We start from the raw sequence: 19,345 nt of genomic DNA, 5'->3' as shown, positions 1-19,345 counted from the left end.
TCCCATAATCCTAGGAATAGACACCTGTAATGTGCTTTGTGCAGATTAACCATTTGGAGACAAAATGACCATTGTGGAATTCAGGCAGAAGTAACATGAGCAGCCATACGCTGAAGACAAGTGAACCTACATTTGCTGAGTTCATAATGAATTTGCATCTTTTTTTTTTTTAGAAATCTATATACCAAAATAAAGGAGAAAACTGCAACAGAAAACACTTCTGAATGTATTGCCTTTTATTAATCTTGCACATTCCGGCCGACAAGCTTCTTAGTTTATTAAATTCTGAAATCAAGATTTGTTCTTTGTTTTTTTAAATAAATAAATAAGTTTTCTATAGAACATCTGCATGGCTGCTCGTCTCACTTCTGTCATTCTTCACTGGTTTAACTTCTGTTTTATTCCCCTTGAAAAATGCACAAGACTCAGACTGTTCAACAGATTTACTCAGAATGGACTCTTAGATGCTCAAGAGAAAAAAAGGCACAGTTTAAAAGACTCCTGTGGCTCCTGAACATGGCAGATGGGGTTTTTGCTTGTGGCAAACCAACAAAAATACTGCTATGAATCATATGGACTAAGAAATTCAAACTTTTTTTCCCTTGCCATAACTAGTTGCTTTCATTAAAATGGAACTTAAATTAAATTTCGTAATATAAACATATGAAATAAAGTCAACTTTAGGAAGATTTTTCTTCTGTGTAGAGTCCTCAGTATACAACGCAACTTCTCATTATACATTTACTACAAACTATTCCAGTAGGCGTTGGAGGCAGCTGTGAACCACACAAGTTCCAAGACCTCTCAGTGCACTAAGGCAGTGGAAGGAATCCACTTGCTTTCTTTGCTGGCAATGCCAGTCAAAAGGTAGGAAGGGCTGGAAACCTGCAGCCTGATCCATTCAGATGTAATCATCCTCTACTGGTTCCCCATTAACATCGCAGTAATGGATGAATATAGCAACCACCCGCTGGAATACACCTTTCTTCATCTGACGAAGCTCAGAAATCTCCTCGCCTATGGTTTCCATGCAGATGTCTGCTGACAGCTGTCCTTTTCTTCGGGGAGCATAAATAGTCGCTAAAATATATATACACAGACAGACAGAGAGAGAGAGAGAGGAGAAATTCATTGGAATTCACACTGACTTTTTAAATCAACAAATGTTTTCTCAGCCAAAAGGCATCAATCATTCAAATTTAAGTATAAACAATGTAAAGTGATTAACAAACAGGGCTAGGATCAGCCTAACAGTCCACAATATTGCTTTGAACAAACTTTCCCCTAGATCTGAAGCAGCTCCTACAAATAGGATATGTGTAACTGTCCTCTCTTTTATTCCAAGCACATAATGCAACAGTGTTATCAGACTTTCCCTAATAGTTGAGTTTTGCTGCTCTTGGAGCTATGTAGCTCATTTCAGTGATGCCTGCCATATAAAAGTGCTATTCTTGCACGTTATCTTGCAAAGTTTGAGAAGACACACATGCAATCTATTTTGAGGAAATACTGCAGAAAATATTTTTTTAATTTTGCTTACCAGCTTTATTTACATGCTGTACCCCAAGAAGCAAACAGATGATCAAAACAGACACAAGGTAAAATAACCAAATTAAAAAACTCAAATTCCCTGTATAAACCAATACAAATCACACACTGCAACCATATAAAAAAAACATCAATTCGGCAGCCAAATGATAACAATATTTATTATGAATATGTTACAATCGCCTTTCTACCCACCAGGGCCTGCAAAGCAATGTACAACTTAGAACAATTCAATAAAATGACAACAGAATAAAAGCAAACAAAATATTCTTCAAAATGAGCCAAGTCAATATTAAAATCAATTAAAGGCTTGGCAGAACAGTGCAGTTTTTACTGCATGTCTAAAACTCAGTAAGCATGGAGCCAACCTGACCTCCCTCAGGATTTCCATAATTGGAAATCTGCTACAGAAAAGGCCCTGTTTTGTGTACCTACGAACTTTGCCTTTCTTGGTGGTTGGATATACAGCACAGCCTCTGATGAAGGCTTCAGATTATGGGCAGGCTCATATAGGAGGAGGTGGTCTTTCACATATCCTGGCCTAAGCCGTTTAGGGGTTCATAGGTAAAAGCCAGCACCTTGCATTAGAAGCCAGTGTGGTTGGTTCAAGAAAGGTAATAGATAGTCCCTAAAGCACAAGCCAGACAACAGTTCAGCCGACACTTTTTCCACTAGTTGTAATTTCTGAATACTTGTCAAGGGCAGCCACATGGACAAAGGTATTAGAGTACTCTAAATGAGAGATAATTAAGACATGGGTTGCTGTGGCAAGATTCATCGTCCTCAAGAAAGAGCGCACCTGGTGCACCAGCTGAATTAACTCTGTACCCAGGAAATGTCCCTTTTAACAAAAATGCCTTAACCTGATGCTGAAAAGGGACCCTATGACTTGAGTGGGAAGGACATTCAAAAGCATGAACACAGCTAAAGAAAATGTCCTGTGCCAAAGCAGAATGAACATGGTTAACTGTTGAATTACAGAGCAAGGCCTCACTCAGATATTAATAAACAAGGAGGAGCGCATGGATGAAACCATTCCCTCAGAGCTCCTAGATACAGGTCGTTTTTTAGAATGAAACTGTACTGCATTTTAATGTCATACAGTGCTTCAGGTGCCTTTAAGCAGATGTCCAACTCAGATATGCTATATAAATAACTGTATTTCAATTCACTTACTTTTTTCATCATCCTCAAAGTCGTATCTAGCATAGCCATTAGGCTCAGCTGTCCTGAGTGACCTCAACCAAGGGAAATCAGTAATCATGGAGTAGGGAGCCCCATCCACAACACCTACAATAGAGGCAATCAGAGCAAAATAAGGAAGTAACTGTGCTCCTTTCCCCATTGTAACCCTTTCCCCTCCTCTGCAACTGCCTTAGTTCTAAGCAGATGTTCCATCAGGGGTGAGATGGAACATGGAGGTGAGGAGATGGAGATTGCACACGCTTGCCCTGCTTCTTCTGCACATCGGGTTCCTCAGGCATAAGAGGTGCCCTGTAGCCATTGTGCAACCTATACCCTGCACTTTGGTGACCTACTGCCTGTGCAGGTGGCAGCTTTAACACATGGAGGCAATGGCGCCAGCAATCTCAATCCCCCTCCCTTCATACATCTTGCCCCTTGTTGAATATCTGAAATGACAACGCTCGGCACCTCTGCAAACCAACGTTCTTTATTTCATCCAGTGATCCTGTTCTTTAAAAAACACAGTCACCCCACAGCCAGAGCTTTTCATTTAAATATTTTATTACAGACAATTCCTGGAGTATCTTTGCATCTCTACACTCTTGTCTCATAATGGCTGGTTTCTAACTGTATGTTCAAAAGGTACTTTTTTTTAATGTTACTTTAATATCCTAAAATAATTATTTTCTTGAGGATTATGTACATAGTTGTTTTCTAGGTTTCCATAATGCTTACCTTCTAGAGTGTAGATGTCTCTCCCCCAGGGATACTTTGTATATTTTTTTAAATCATCCTCTGTTCGTGAGGCTTCAGGGAAGAACTCATACTTAATAAGCTCTCTGAAGGACAAAGAGGAAGGAGGAATATGAACATTGATGGGATATATATTGGATTCAACCTAAGAAGCGGACTGTCCTGGGCTGTAGCTGCTCAAGTGTCCCCAAGGAGTCAAAACCAATTAAAGTTCCTAGGCCAATCCACAAAGCTTTATTGCAAACAATTAACACTTTTGTAATTGGTTGTGCTTTTTATACTGTATTTTGTAATTGTGCTTTTAACCTGTTGGTTGTTTTATTGTGGTTTTAATTTTTGTGAACTGCCCAGAGAGCTTTGGCTATTGGGTGGTATAAAAATGTAATAAATAAATAAATAACACAAACTAGGCACCCTTATGGGAAAATCCCCCCTAGGCAACGCTATGCAAACTAAGCAAAACAATTGACCTTTTAAAGGAAAGAAAAGGCTTTTCAAATGTCCCAAGCTTCAAGGTGGAAGAGGGAGCATAGAGGCCTTCTTAAGCAATCCACACAATCTCTCCGACTGTCTCTTTGCTGCTAATCTTGCTGAACGTTACTTCGGGCGATTCCTAGCATCCAGTAATGTTTTCGAACGTTCACCCCCGGAAGTTGACTCCCTGTCTCCTGAGAGCATAGGATCTGGCCTTGGGGAGACAGACTCTGGAAGGGGCGCATTTGCATCTGGAGGCTCTTCCGTGTGAACTTCCTCCCCCACTGGCTCAGCATCTTCTGAATCAGAATCTGTTTCTGATTGATTCCCTGCGTCACCTGCTCCCAACACTGGAGCAGTAGGGGCATACATGACACTGACATTATAGACTATAATGTAATGAGGACAACAGTCCCTGGACTTGGAGCTAACCTCCTTGCATTGGGAAAGTCCTATATAACAAGAGGATTAGACAAAATAAGACTGAAGCTAGATTACTGAGTTCCACATAAAATGGAAATATGATGAGTACCTCTGATGTCTGAGGGACAGGGCTGACATAATCAAGACTGAAATATGATCCCCCAAAAGCAAGCTATGAAATAATCTCAGCACCATTCTAAGCCAGGAAAAGAAACACACCCAGGTCAAAGTGGCAGACCAGACTATTTCCTATTGGTGAGAATCTGCTAGAGGAGCACAGAGTGGCATATAAAGCTTTAAATACTGTTACTTCCAACAGAGCCAAGGAACAGGGCATTTCTGATATATTAAACTGTAACAATGTCATTAATATTCCACACCTCGTCTTCTCAAATATCTCAAAGTACTCTTAAAACAACAGCAGGACCGGGTAAGTAGGGCGACACAAATGGCTATCTGAACACCAGCAACCATAGTCCTAAATTTGTAAGTCAATTCCACTAAGTTTAATAAAAGCTACTTCTTTGCTTAGAATCATGAGACCTTTCTGAGCTCTGCATATGATCTATTCAGAGAGAAAGAGTGAAAGACAAACACTTACACACACACACAGAGAGAGAGAGAGAGACTGACTTACTGGTTTATGTTTGCTATTGTATCCATCCAGCTGCGAATGCGCACTTTGTTGCGGACATTTGGAGGGTTACTGAACTCATGAATTACGCAGATGTGGTATGGGTAAGGACCACTGAATATCTTTTGTTCTAGCGTCAGCGTGTCAACCTGTGGAAAAAGGCACAGCATGGCTTGAAACCAAGAGAAAAGAGGCACATATATCTACATACTTCGCAGGGTGTATGCAATCAGCAGTCAAAGTGTGCCACACTTTTCTTTAGGGAAAGTAGTGATGAGCTGAAAGAGTATGAACACAATTGAGAATTTGAGAACCATTTACTAGATCAAGAAATTCTGTACAAGATGCTGTCGACACTTCTAAAAGCACATTCAAATTTAAAGAAGAGCAGGGGGAAAGTCTTAGTTTACATGACCATTCAGACCTAAGCTGCATTTATTTTACAGAATATTGATCTATTTGGTGAATTAAACATAGACCATACAGAGACTCTAGCAAATTCTAGCTTATTGTTTTTTCTAGTTTTAGCGCTGATCTTCTCTCTGTTTTATCTGAGTCATTTAAGACACAATCCTATGTATGTTTAGACAGGAAAAAGTCCTAAAAGCCAGCTATGATTCTATACCTCCAGTGAAGGCGAGCCCAACATCACCTGAGGCAGTCAGTTCCACTGTCAAACAACTCTTACCATTAGGTTTCCTTCTGATATTTAGCTAAAACCAGCATCCCTGCAATTTCCACCCATTAGCTCTAGCCCTGCCCTCTGGAGCAACAGAAAACAAGGCTGCTCCATCTTCTGAATGACAGCCTTTCAAATATTTGAAGACTGCTTTCATGTGTCCCCTCAATCTTCTCTTCTCCAGGCTAAACATACCCAGCAATTTCAATGTTCCTCAAAGGACTTGGTTTCCAGAGCCCTCACCATCCTGGTTGCTCTTCTCTGGACCCGCTCCAACTTGTCAATGTCCTTCTTTAAATGGGGCACCCAGAACTGGACACAGTACTCCAAAAGCAGCCTGACTAACGTAGAATAGAGCGGAAATATTACTTCCCGTGAACTGGACACTATGTTTCTATTAATGAAGCCCAAAACTGCATTAGCTTTCTTACCTGCTGCATTTCACTGCTGGCTCACATTCAGCTTGTGATACACCTAAGTCCTTTTCACATGTACTGCTGCGAAGCCAGATCTCCCCCATCCCATACCTCTATCTTTGATTTTTTTGCACCTAAATACAAGACTTTACATTTATCTGTATTGAATCTCATCTTGCTAGATTTGGCCCAGTATTCCAGCATCTCTAGATCCTTTTGAATCCTGATCCTGTCTTCTATGTGTTGGCTATCCCTCCCAACTTCATGTCACCGGCAAATTTGATCAGCAACTCTTCTACACCCTCATGCAAGTAATTTATAAAAATGTTGAATAGCACAGGGCCTAGGACAGAGCCCTAACTCACTCGTCTCAAGACCTCCCTCCAGGAGGAAGCTGGGCCTGTTCAGATGACACACTAAGCCATAGCTAGGCCATTAATCCTTGTACAGCAAATGGTTAGTGAACGTGTTTAAACCATGCTTATATAGCCACCATGGTTAGGAATGGTTCACACAACACAGAAAGTCATGGTTCACATGATATGCTAAGCCATAATGTTTAGCTCAAAATGCTTAACCACTCTGGCTTAGCGTGTCATCTGAACAGGGTCACTGAGTACGGTTGTTCAACCAACTGTGGATCCATCTAAGTGTAGAATTTTCCAACCCGCATTGTATTATCTTCTCAACAAGAATTCCATGGGAAACCTTGTAAAATGCTTTGGTGAAATCAAGATATACTATGTCCACAGCAACCCCATGATCTACTAAGCTAGTAACTCTATCAAAAAGAAGACATGGTTGCTATGGTATGAGTTATTCCTGACAAGCCCATGTTGACTTCTGATAATCAGTGCATTACTTTGTAGATGCCCACAGTCAACCGCTTAATTATCTGCTCAAGATTATTTGCATAATTCTGACAGGTCTCTAGTTTCCTGAATCTACCCTTTTCTGCTTATTGAAGATGGAGACATCTGCCCATCTCCAGTCTTTCGGAACCTCACCTGTTCTCCAGATGTTCTCAAAGATTTCAGACAGTGGCTCTGCAATAACACTAGCAAATTCCTTCAGTAACTAGGGATGTAATTCATCTGGCCTGTGAGACTTAAACTCATTTAGAGAAACTGAGTGCTCTCTAACCTTAACTTTGCACTTGCAGCCTTCATGTTAAAAAAAAAAAGGGGGAGCAAAGCACATAAGAATACAAGCAGGTTCATTCTGATTTAATGGAAGTCATATGAATACCTGCTGCATTGGACGAAGATAAATTATCCGGTTTCTCTCTGGTGGCATCCGCAGTATCTGATCCAGTACCTGATCCATATTTAATTTCTTGCACTGAGCATAGTCAAACCGATTAACAATTGGTGCATTCTCTACTTTTAAGTGCTTAAGTACACGGCATCTGGTGGCTACAAGTTATAGGAAAACAAAATGCTAAGTCAGCAAAACATAAAAGATAACATGTAAAGATTAAAGTTTAGACGCACATAACTAAAAATATATCCCATTACAAAATGCTGGCTGCACTGCAGTGCTGGAAAGATTGCCAAAACGTGTCAGCTTTTAAGAAACACTTCAGCGTCAAGCCTTGTTGAATTAATTCACATTTCCCTGTGTTAATGAAATTAGGAAATGAGAACTAAAAGCACATATATAAAAATTGAGAGGTTTGACTACCGTTTTAATCTTAGCGTTAAATCTCTGATTCTCTCTTACCTCTTTTACTTCTTCCACTTCTCTGCTCTACGTGGCTCAACTCTATCGATACCCTGCACATTTCTGATGGCAAGGCAACAAGAGAAAGAGAGGGCCCTTAGCCCATAAGCATGGGGAATATAGCTGACAAGTAACAATGGAATCTTCCTTTTGGGGGGCACAGGAGCGTCATAGTTTATAACACAGTTTATTTAGATATGTGAAGGTAAAGTGTTGCTCATTAATGGCATTCATTACTATAGCATTTTTTTTGCTTTCTGTAGATTACGGTCAGAGAAAAAACCCAGAAATCCTATGGTGCAGTTAGTTAGGATGAGAGATGTGCCAAGTCTGGTGAAAAGAAACTTCAAAAAATCCTCAGGCTCCAACAATCAAAACATACATACCATGAATGAACATCATTTTAGGGCAGTCTTTCAGCACTAGGTCTGTTATGCCACAGTTTGTCAAGGTGATCCCAACAAGGTTCTTTGATTTCAGTGTCAGAATCTAGAGAAAATATTTTTTAAAAAATTAAAGGCTACTACATGAACCACACAAATAAATCAACTACAATGAAATTTGGGCAGCAGCTGTCCTATGACAGAATGTGGAATGTTATATGATACTGAAAACGGTGAGGAAATATTTGACAACACAAAATGCATTCCTTGTTAAATGGGTTATCTGACATCCCTCTCTACTAGAACTTCTTCCTCACTGCTTAAAAGACACTGACTGGTTCCAGCTGCTACTAAAATATGCATATTTACAAAGAGTTCATCAGTCAGATATGTTGGGAGGGAAAAAACAAAAAGAATGTGTTCGATATGCCCTGGAGAAAGTGATTTTTCAGTCTGACAATGTCCTTTACAAAAATGCAACCAACTGTAGAGAAAAGACCTTGAACCAAATGTTTCTGTGGTTTTGAAGCGCATCCATCTAGACTGTCAGTAAAATGGCCTTTCAGCTTGAGGCTAGAAAGACCTCACCTGGATATGGTCATCCTCAATCACAGGATCGCTGGTGCTGGTGGACTTGTCAGCTGTCCTTTTCCGCTTCACTGAATGCCTGGGCTTTGGTTTGGTTGATTCTGGGGAGAAAAATTAATTAAAAATTGAAACTTCCTTATTTGTGCATAGCTGTAACAGAGTAGCAATGGATGTTAAGGAAACATAGAATGTAAGCCTATGCGGCAGGGTCTTGCTATTTATTGTTTTACTCTGTACAGCACCATGTACATTGATGGTGCTATATAAATAAATAAATAAATAAATAATAATAATAATAATAATCCTGTTAGTTATAACTAAAAAGAATAAGGCCCTGGAGAAGAGGGATTCTAGAATGCTGTGATATGAATCACCGGTAGGTCAAAGAGCTTACAACCAGGGGTTCAGAAAAATACAGTATAATCGGAGAAGTGGTTTTACTTCTGAGCGAAAATTCCACTGCTAAGTACCATCATGGACTCACCTTTTTAAAACTGCAATCTTAAGCTTATTTACCAGAAAGTAAGAGTCAATGAACTCAGTGGGACCTGCACCAAATTAAACATGTTCAGGAGAGAAAAATTACACCACATGGTGTGAGCATTTTCAGAGTTCAGTAATAATGCTCTCAGTCATGCTATTTTTAGGTCTTAATGAGGCAAGCATAAAGCCTAATGTTAAAAACTGGGTCTATTCACATGACGGAGCCCAACCTGGAAAGAAGTAATATTAAATCTTTAGCTTTTAATCATGTACTTGCAGCAATTTGATAATATTCCTACCACTGAAAATGTTTGAAAGAATACAAACCTTAAGTAGGCCAAAAGATCACAAAAATACTGGACTGAATATGGTGTGTGTAGTATCTCACTGATTTAGGGCCTGTTTTCACATAAGAAACAAATCGTGGATTATTTAACCTATGACTTACTGTAGCCTTTTGGAATATTCAGCCCCAGATGAGGGGTTGCTACGTGATCTGAACCCAGATACTGGTTCACATGTAATGACAACCCAAAGTAGGGACTGAGTATGGGTTCTCAATGAAACGTGGGTAGTCGATGAATTGTGAGTTGCCGTTAAGTGCAATGTCTGCACTATGGTTTACTATAGGTTATTATCCATGATCAACTAAGAATTCACAAACCATGTGTTCTCTTCCTGGGCTGTTCATGGTTAAAAACCCATAGCGCAGGATTTGCATGTAACAAGAACTCACGATTCACACCCACAGTTCAATGACAACCCATAGGATTTTTATTAGGTGTGAACCAGGTCGTTGTCTGTGTTTGGACATAGCAAGCCCTGATCAAAGTTTGAATATTCAAAATTGCCACAGCATGTGTTGCAGAAAATCACTGGATTAATTAATCCACGACTTCCCACCGTAATGTTCAAACCAGGTTTTAATCTATTGAAGAAAATGTGAAGAGCAAGTTCCATGCAATATTTTCCAGATATGACATGACTTGCACAAATGGGATTAGAATTGAGCTCTGTGATTGAATCAAATGACATGATTTCTGATACAAGATGGATAATGGAGAACTTGTCATGGAATCTTTAGGAAACCCATGTGAGCTGTTAAATTCAGAGACCTGCATGTGCTCTGGTCATAGATTATAGTCTCTAGAACATGTAAATGTAACATCAGAACTCAGACAAGGACAGAGTATGAAATCATTGATAATTAGTCAATGCTATGTTTAACTTTTGAAATAAGGTATTATGGCAAGACAGTGATAATCAACAGCTCCAATATGTCAGGAGTAATACCTCCTGTCTTGTCAGAAGATTTTTAAGTACCCTTCCACTTTGCATTCCTATGATGACACTGTACAAACACAAGTAAATTCTGCAAGTGTAGAATTACATATATCAGGTACATAGATTCTGCCAAAGCTGACGTGTTCTGGAAACATTGTTGAAAGGCTATATATACACATTCTTAAACTAAATAAATAATAAATCAATGTGTCATTTTGTAAATGCCTGGAGAGTTATGAACGATATATCTGAGAATAGGAATTTCAATATTAGGATCTATGTCATCTTTTTGTTTAGATTCACTTCCAATTCCTATTTTCTCTGGGCCTGCACACCTGCAGGGAAGTGACATTTACAAGAGCTCTGCTTACTGAAGCAGACAAGAGAACACAGCCATATAAATATCACCTTACTGTCTGCATATAGCAATGAAACAAAGAAGATTTGAGGATGGCAACACCTAGAAGAAGTCACAGTACTTCCAGCAATCATCTTTAAAAAAAGCAACAGCCACTTAAAATCAAAAATTAACACGTACAGTCCAAAAAACTTAATGATTCAAAAACTTAATGATTCAAAATTCCTCTTGTCATTACAACTACAATTCACCCTTGAGTAATAAAGAAGCATGTAAGAATTATACTCAGCTGCCAATTTTGTTGATTGACTGTTGAAAGCCCATATTAACTAGGAAAACTTGACGGTAGAACACAACTGAAAACGTTTTTGTGTGTCCATGAGATTACTCTGTTCATCTTAATGAGAGGGGGTTCAGCATTGTCTAAATTCCTAATGAGCCTGCAGTACATATTTTATGAGCACCATATTAGAATGGCAAGACAACAGTGAAAGAGCTACAATGCTGTTTAAAATGAAACACATGCCCTTACAAAACAAATCTTTAAAAATATTGTAATAGGAGCTACATGTGGGATAAACTCTTTTTAAAAATAATAATAATGAAGAACTACTCAGAGGAATGCAGCCGCTTTTTTGTTTACCTGAAATCGGCTTTGCAAGAAGAGGATAGTTTTACTTAATACGGTATGGAGAAAAAATCTGGTAGGCTGCTGAAGGATTCTGCTCAAGGAGATTCCAACAAGGCAACTGGAATATTTAAGAGCCACATTTACTAAAATTCAGCCATAATGGCAGTGACAGTTTAATTTCAATTATGTTTCTGCATTTGTTAAATATTTCTTTAAGTAAATGCAAAATGAAGTCCAGTTGTGTTTGTATTTAAGAAAATATCCTGAACTGGTAAAATGCTAATTTGTAATAAATTTCAAAGACTAAATAAATATCATTCATAGGTTTTAAACATTAAATGATAAACCAAATACTACAAGGGTCATGCAACATGCTGGATTATCACTGGGGTTTTTTTCTTTCCCCAATTTTTTTGATGAGTCTTTTTCTGGCTCAGTTCGGACAACACGTTAGTCAACGGGGGACTATTTAGGCAACCATTACTTAAATAGTCCCCCGTTGACTAACGTGTTGTCTGTCGGAAAAAATGCACATCACTGTTGGTTATTTCCTGGAGATAGCCAATGGTGTGCAGAGTTGACTATCTGCACAACCGTTGATTATTGTGTCGTGTGGGGGCTCCATTGATTATTTCCTGTGCTTACAGAGTCATGAGGCAAGAGTAAGAGAAACTTTCCTGCTTGTGACAGGTGAAGGACAGATCCTTGCGCTGCCGCAGCACACCTCTTGCTTTGCCGGGACCATGGCAACAGGAAAGAGGGCAGCGTTGCTATAGCCTCCCACTTCCCTGTTGCTATGGCGCTGACAGGGAAGGGCATGTCAGCGCTGAACGACATCATCCCTGTCAGGGGATCAGATGGCTCTACACTGATGCATCCTTCGCCGGCACATGGATCTTGTCCCCTGACTCATGAGGAGACCAATCTGCTGCTTCTTGCTTCTGCAGCGGTTGCATGTGGAGGAACACATGCCATGCCTGGCGCAGAAGAGGCTGCAGAGTGGTCTCCTCATGTGTCAAACTACAAGATCCATGCACCTGCAAAGGACGCATCTGTGCCTGTATCACCTGTCCTTCTGTGGCTGCCACAGCAAGAACCGACGGGCACGTTGGCTCCAAAGGCAGGGGAGGTGATGCACCCACCAGAGCAATGGTGCATTGATTCCACCTCCTGTCAGAAAGTGGGATTCCTCTGCCGACACTTCTTTCTCTAGTGACAGCCACTGCAAAAGATGCGCCATAGCTGGCACCGGAGAAAGAAGCAGCGGCGGAAGAATCCCGCCTCCAGACAGGAGGTGTAATCCATGTGCTGCTTCCGCCATTGCTCTAGCAACGGTCACGGCGTGTCACCACGCACTGTGCCTCTCCTCCCCATGGAATGATGGTGCCCTGTTAAGGTAAACAGAAACCACCACTGCCATTCGGTGGGGAGGGAGAAGCAACTATTCAACGAGTGTGAATACTCTACTCCATGGAGCACTACTTCTGTGTCGCCCAAGTGTGACATGCAAATAGTCATCTATGGAGTGGACTATTCACACTCCATGGACTAAAGTGTTGTCCAAACACACCCTCTGTGACTTTCATTACCCTTTCCCTCCCATCATATATAAAAAGCAGTGATCCTCTCAATGCTATGAGAAGTAAATGAACACATTCCAATATTAATCTATTTTGGTAACGATGTTGAACAAAACAAAATTATTGCAACAACTGTATACTCAACATGCTAAAAAAAAAACATGGGCTTTTACATTGTCACCTAAAAGGAACTTTTAGAATATCCACATATATTAAAGCAGAATTAGCATTAAAATGTTTGCAATTACGGTGTTATAATTAAACAAAACAAAGTGTATAGCAAGATTACCATTCTCCATATAAGTTAAAAGAATAGGAAACTCTATCCCTCAACCACTTTGACTGGATAGACAAAGTGCATTGTAGGAGAAATAATCCGGATTGGGAGGCATGCTTACTACAGCTGAAGTGTACATCTACATATTAGCATCCCAGCATGGTAGACCGTGCCAACAGGACGCCAACTGTGGATGGATATGGGCATAATGCTGGGATGGGTAGAAGACAAAATTCAAGTGTGTCTTCCAATTTCGTCTGCAGACAGATAACACACGTTGAACATTCATATAACCAGGGGTTGACGGATTTGTGGTCACCAGGAGATGCCCCTGTCCCAACGGGCAGGATCTTGTCCCTGGTGCAGGGCTGCATCTTAGATACACAGCACAAAGTCAGGGATAAACAGAAGAACCTCAGCTGTGCCTCTCCAGTTTATTTTATTCATATTTATTTATTACATTTATATACCGCCCCATAGCCAAAGCTCTCTGGGCCGTTTACAAAGGGTGGCAGAACAATGCTGGCTTTCTCTGCCTCTGCTGGGAGTTGAAGCTCTGACCTCCTGGTAGTCGTAGAGGTGAGCCAACGCTGATCCCTACTGCTCAGAGCCAGGGAAAGGCAGTGGAGGCTGGTTTCTGCCTCTACCAGGTGGTGGACATTCCCGTTGCCCAGCAGGTGCAGAGACAAGCCTCAGCAGTCTCCCTCCAGCTCAGACCTGGCAAAGGGTGGCAGAGGAGCAGAAGCACATTTCTGCCTCTGTAACTGTGGGCAGTTGGAGCTCCAAGTGCCTGGCAGGCATAGATACAGGCCTCCACATCTGAGCCATCCCCTTCCAGCATGAAACCAGACAGTGGGCCTGTTCAGACAACACTTCAGACTCTTTGGTTAGTGAAACTGTGGTTCTCTGGGGTTAACACTAACCACAAGCTGTGCTGTCGCACACAACACTTTAATTCACAGTTAGAGCCACTAACCCTGTTGTGGACAGTCCAATTGTGAGTGAGCAGGGTTTGGCAAAACACATCGCACAAGACCTGCCGCTTAACCAAAAAACTTAACCAGAAGGGTTTAAGGTGTCTTCTGAACAGGCCCAGTGGCTTGTTTTGGCTCTCTGCTTAAACCCAGCAAGAAGAGAGCTAAACAAATCACAGGATTCCACCCACATTTGGGGTGGGGTCCATCCTCCCATTTTTGCAGCTCCAGCCGTTGACGGAAGCCTCAGGTTCATGCCACCAGCCAGACACTAGCTGACCCTTTGCCCTTGGCAAGGGGTCGGGAGGGGAGAACAAGATTGTCACGCTCTCCAGCTACACTTTGAAGAAAAGTATCACAAAATACATTACTTGGACAAGGCAAGCCTTTCACAAGTGTCAGTTATCCTTTGACGAATAGCTTTCAGCAACGCTGCTCTTTCGTTTTTAAAACAGCTTCCAAATCAAGAGTTATCAGAGTCTGCAATTTGGGGGAAATTTCCCAAGAGGAATATTGGCCCTCTCCCAGATCACGAGCTCAAATATCACCACCCCAATCATTGTTCCATTTCTATTCGTGAGCTGCTTTGTTAACAGGGACGGATCAGCATAATCATTAAAAAAAAAAAAAAGAAGGCACTTCTATTCCGACAATAGCTTATTCTTCTCTACCCTTATGCTGCTTCAGAGCAAGCATGACACTGCTGTCATGCAGCTGTCCCTCCTCCAGCACCCTCTGACAATACACTGCTTTAACATAAGACAAAGACTATGCAAATGCAGCTGTACCTGATTGAGATACCAGAGGCACATGGGAAAGTCTGCTTCTGGCTCTTGTTAGAGGTCTGCGGGGATAATCTTCATTATATTCCACTTCATACCTCCCTTGCGGCGAACCAGTGCTCTGCTCCTCATTGGCAGTCCCACAGACTCTCTCATTAGTCCTCTCATGGTTGGTCTCCCCTGGAGAGGCACCATTTGGTAATGTTCTCAGGGAGAATTCCGCCCCTCCCACATTTGGCCCATTCATACCCCGAGTTCCACTGGCCGACGGGCATTCGCCATCAGAGGCTCCATTAGTCCTCCTTGGCTGGCTCTGGGGCGAATAGCAGGAACACCTGGAGCATAAAGAGTTCTCCTCCTCATCCCTCTCACTGGAGCCTTCACTCCTGCAAAGACACTTCCCGGAGTCCTCTGCAGCAGCGGCGGGGGCCTCGCTTGTGCCATCAGCTGTCCTCACCCCATCAGGGCTTTGAGAAGCAGCAGTGCCTGAGGTCCCTGGAGGTCCAGTGCCACCGCCACCACCACCACCACAGCCCGGGTAACAATCTTTGTTTTTATTTCTTTCTGTTGTCACATCACTGGCTGCTTTCATGTCCGCTTTAATCTGCTCACTGGTGACTTGACAGCCTTTTTCACAGCTGCTTTCCTCAGAAAGGAACAGTTTCACCCGGCTGGCGTTGCATCTCTTCCGCAGTGGAGCTTTGCCTTTACCACTCACTACTACAAGAACAACAGTGGATAGAAGGGAAGAGCGACATGAGGTGATGGAAAAGTGTGCAACACACAGTTACAGCTATCAACACACACAGGAGTACCTAGAACATGATTCAAGTGGAAAGCCCCAAACAAGGCATTATGCAGCTATGTGAGGCTACTTCACTTACCTCATGTCTTGAACCTGTCTTTTACCACACACAGTTAAGTAACTTAAAACGCTCATATTAGTTACATGTATCTCATATCTTCTTATAGTTGCTACCTGGTTAACAACAGTACTCCTGCTTCAGAACATAAAACCTGCCATTCATTGATGGGAACTTTAATTCCACAATAATTTCCATTCTTCCTGGAATATGTTGTAGAAAATATATTTTGATAGATTCCTTCCCATCTAATACACTCACTCCTCAGATTTATACCAACACCTTAAGGCATTTTTGACTACCAGAAATGAGCTGTGCAACAGTGAGGGAGGAAGCAGCAGCCAGGCACCTCTCCACCGTGCCTGGGTCCAGCTCCAGTTGAGAGCCCCCTCCCTCCTGCTGTCAACTGTCTCTGCAGAGGCCACCAGTGAGGGAGGAAGCAGCAGCCGGGCACCTCTCCACCGTGCCTGGGTCCAGCTCCAGCTGAGAGCCCCCTCCCTCCTGCTATCAACTGTCTCTGCGGAGGCCACCAGTGAGGGAGGAAGCAGCAGCCAGGCACCTCTCCACCGTGCCTGGGTCCAGCTCCAGCTGAGAGCACCCCTCCCTCCTGCTGTCACCTGTAACTGCTGAACTTTCCAACTAAGATTGTAGTGTCTGAATTTGCTTTCCTTTCCCCCCTCCTCCTCCTCCCTCCCAATCCTCTTTCCTTTTGTGTCATGTCTTTTAGATTGTAAGCCTGTGGGCAGGGACTGTCAAGAAATACTTTTGTAAGCCGCCATGAGAGCCTTTTTTGGCTGAATGGTGGCATAAAAATCCTTAAATAAATAAATAAAATAAATAAAATGCCTGCAGAAACATGACTTCTTTCCCCACATTTTGCTGATGTGCTTTGCGCTCACATTTTAGGTTGCAGAAGACTGTACAACAAAACCGCAAAAGATGAAGCAATAAGGACAGCTATGAGCCTGCAAGAGAAAGTCACGCGTCTTCCAGATGATTATTCGAGAAGAATTTTTAAAATATCTGGTCCTCATAAATTTCAGCAAAGCATGCAACAGTATTCAATCCAAAATCATTGGTCGGGTTCAAACAATTGTAAATGAGCGTGCACAAGACTTGAGCTTGCACACACCCCTTGCCCTCCTTCACACATGAGAGAAAGGCATAGATAGCTTCCATTTTGACTTTGGAACAGATCGCAGGTCCCCACTGCATATAAACTTAAGACAGATGTGGTATGTTCTAACCACAGTTAATTAAAACAAAGCAGGGTCAAACCATGGCTTGATAGCCTGGTTAGTTAATTTAGACGGACAAACCAACATATACTTTGAATTACCGGTTAATGCACCATCCAATTCATGACTGTTTTAAAGGAAATGCAGAAATAAAACCAAATTGCAGTCTATTGCCAATCCCGACTGAATGAAGGAGTTTACAGAACATACAGTAAGCAAAAAATATCTTCGCAGAACCAGGCAGATTTTGAGGAAATAAAAACTATGTGGATGGTAGCTGCCTTCTACATAGGAAAGGGGGGGATTGGTGAAAGCCCAAACAGCAACAGAAAATTCCATTAAGGAAGGACTTCAAGTCAGTAATAGAAACTAAGTATTTGCATCCTATTAACAAAACTGGCCACACAATACTTAAGAACAACAAATGTATGTGGCGTTTCACTGTGAAGCCCAAGTAGCCCTTCATATATGTTACAGTGGAACTACTGCCATCCAAGGTGTTTTTGGGGGCAATCATACCACCACCAGAGAATGCTCCTGAGAACATTTTTAAACAAGCAGAAGGTGATCTGCAGAAATATGGGAAAGAATTGAAAGAGGGACAAGCGAAATCTATCTACAGTGAACCACAACCACTATGAAGCACATTTCAGAGAAAATTCTTATTCATGTATTATATGCTTCATAGCTGAAAGAGGACCAATTTCACTACACACATGAAGAAGCAAAAACTCACCTGATGGCTCCCGGATTTCCACTGGATCTCTGACTCTCTCCTCTCCATCTGAGTAATTTTGTGCAATGCTGTTTGTAATGCATGATCTCGAGGTTGCCATGTTCTCATCTTCATCCTCACTATCTGAATCATGGACAGTAATAGGTGCTAGATTTACATTAGGCTGAAGGCCACTAGGCCCTGTAAGAAAAGTTCAGCAATGGATTAGTATACTTTCCAGAGTTCACAATGCTTTGACTCGCTTTGGCTGAGCTCCTTATTCCACTGGATTCTAAACATGGGCCCAGACCAGATGGGTTTTACATACCTACCAGGAGGAGCTTCTGCAGTCCACACCTTTCACCTTGCTCTTCTTCAAGCTCCCCTCAACACCAAAACACAAAGAGGAAGAGAAGAAACAAAACAGTACATACTCTATTGTGCTTTAATTTGGAGTGGCTCTTGCTGTTTCGCTCCCATCTTCACCCCTCTCCTTGCCAATCCCTTTCCCCTACCAATTTGCACTACACAATGTGCTTCTTATTTGTAGCCAGTGTATTATTATTATTATTACTATTATTATTATTATTTATTATTTAGGGCAACTATCCAGACAGGATTGCACCCTAAATAGCTTATTTTTTATCCTAAAATAGAGGTTATCTTGATATACCTCAGTGAGGGAAAAAAACTGTTCAACGATCAATCTATGTAACAAGAGGAAAATGATCCTGATACGACAGTTACCTGCTTGTTCTTCATCAACTTCCATAGGAAGAAGTGCCTGATTAGTTGTAGAGGCTTCACTGTGGCTCTCTGCCATAGCCACTCCATCTTCCTGCGCAACCTCCTCCATATCATTCAGTGCTGCACATAGAGACAAGAATGACACAGATAACACCACAAGTAGGCAGAAGCTATTCACACATAACTGCACTACAATCTTAGGAAGGCTTCAAAAGGCCCCAACTGTAGCATGAGAGCCTGTTTTTGTCCAGGAAAACATAACAAAGTAGATCTCAAGTAATCTGATTACTTGAGAGCAATCTGATTTTGATTCACCCCTATATCCTAGCTTCTGATGAAGGCTCTGCCCTTTATGTAAGTGATCTACAGGGCATTCTCAGATAGAAAATGTGGCCTTCAAACCAAAAGAAGTCAGAGAATTTAAGCTGATGTTTGTAAGTTGAAACTACTAACGCATATTCACTTTATAACTAAAATATTAATGATGGTTATTATGCAAATAACATCATTAGGGATATTAAGCAGATATCATTCACTTGTTTTAAGTTTTCTATCACAAAAATAGTATTGGCCAGAATAATAATTAAAAAATGCTATTAATACCAGAT

At 41.5% G+C, this 19,345-nt stretch overlaps 1 protein-coding gene across 3 annotated transcripts in view; it reads right to left on the bottom strand.

Moving 5' to 3' along the window:
- Positions 1-218: 218 nt before the first annotated feature.
- The window catches only part of FBXO38 (F-box protein 38), a 35,913-nt gene continuing 16,786 nt past the window's right edge, over positions 219-19,345 (bottom strand). For 2 of the 3 annotated variants that reach the window (XM_063120572.1, XM_063120571.1), the window contains 10 exons: positions 18,738-18,857; positions 18,012-18,191; positions 15,181-15,894; positions 8,806-8,906; positions 8,221-8,323; positions 7,361-7,527; positions 5,021-5,166; positions 3,469-3,572; positions 2,725-2,838; positions 219-1,080 (listed from right to left, as the gene is read on the bottom strand). In XM_063120572.1, coding sequence (XP_062976642.1) covers positions 902-1,080; positions 2,725-2,838; positions 3,469-3,572; positions 5,021-5,166; positions 7,361-7,527; positions 8,221-8,323; positions 8,806-8,906; positions 15,181-15,894; positions 18,012-18,191; positions 18,738-18,857 — 1,928 coding nt within the window. In that variant the 3' untranslated portion in view covers positions 219-901. Of the gene's footprint in view, positions 1,081-2,724; positions 2,839-3,468; positions 3,573-5,020; positions 5,167-5,760; positions 6,038-7,360; positions 7,528-8,220; positions 8,324-8,805; positions 8,907-15,180; positions 15,895-18,011; positions 18,192-18,737; positions 18,858-19,345 lie in introns of those variants that run through there. The other variant, XM_063120573.1, reaches the window with a different exon arrangement.

This window comes from Elgaria multicarinata, chromosome 3 (assembly GCF_023053635.1).
Source record: "Elgaria multicarinata webbii isolate HBS135686 ecotype San Diego chromosome 3, rElgMul1.1.pri, whole genome shotgun sequence".
NCBI classification, from domain to species: Eukaryota; Metazoa; Chordata; class Lepidosauria; order Squamata; family Anguidae; genus Elgaria; species Elgaria multicarinata.
This window is presented reverse-complemented; position numbering and strand designations above follow the sequence as displayed.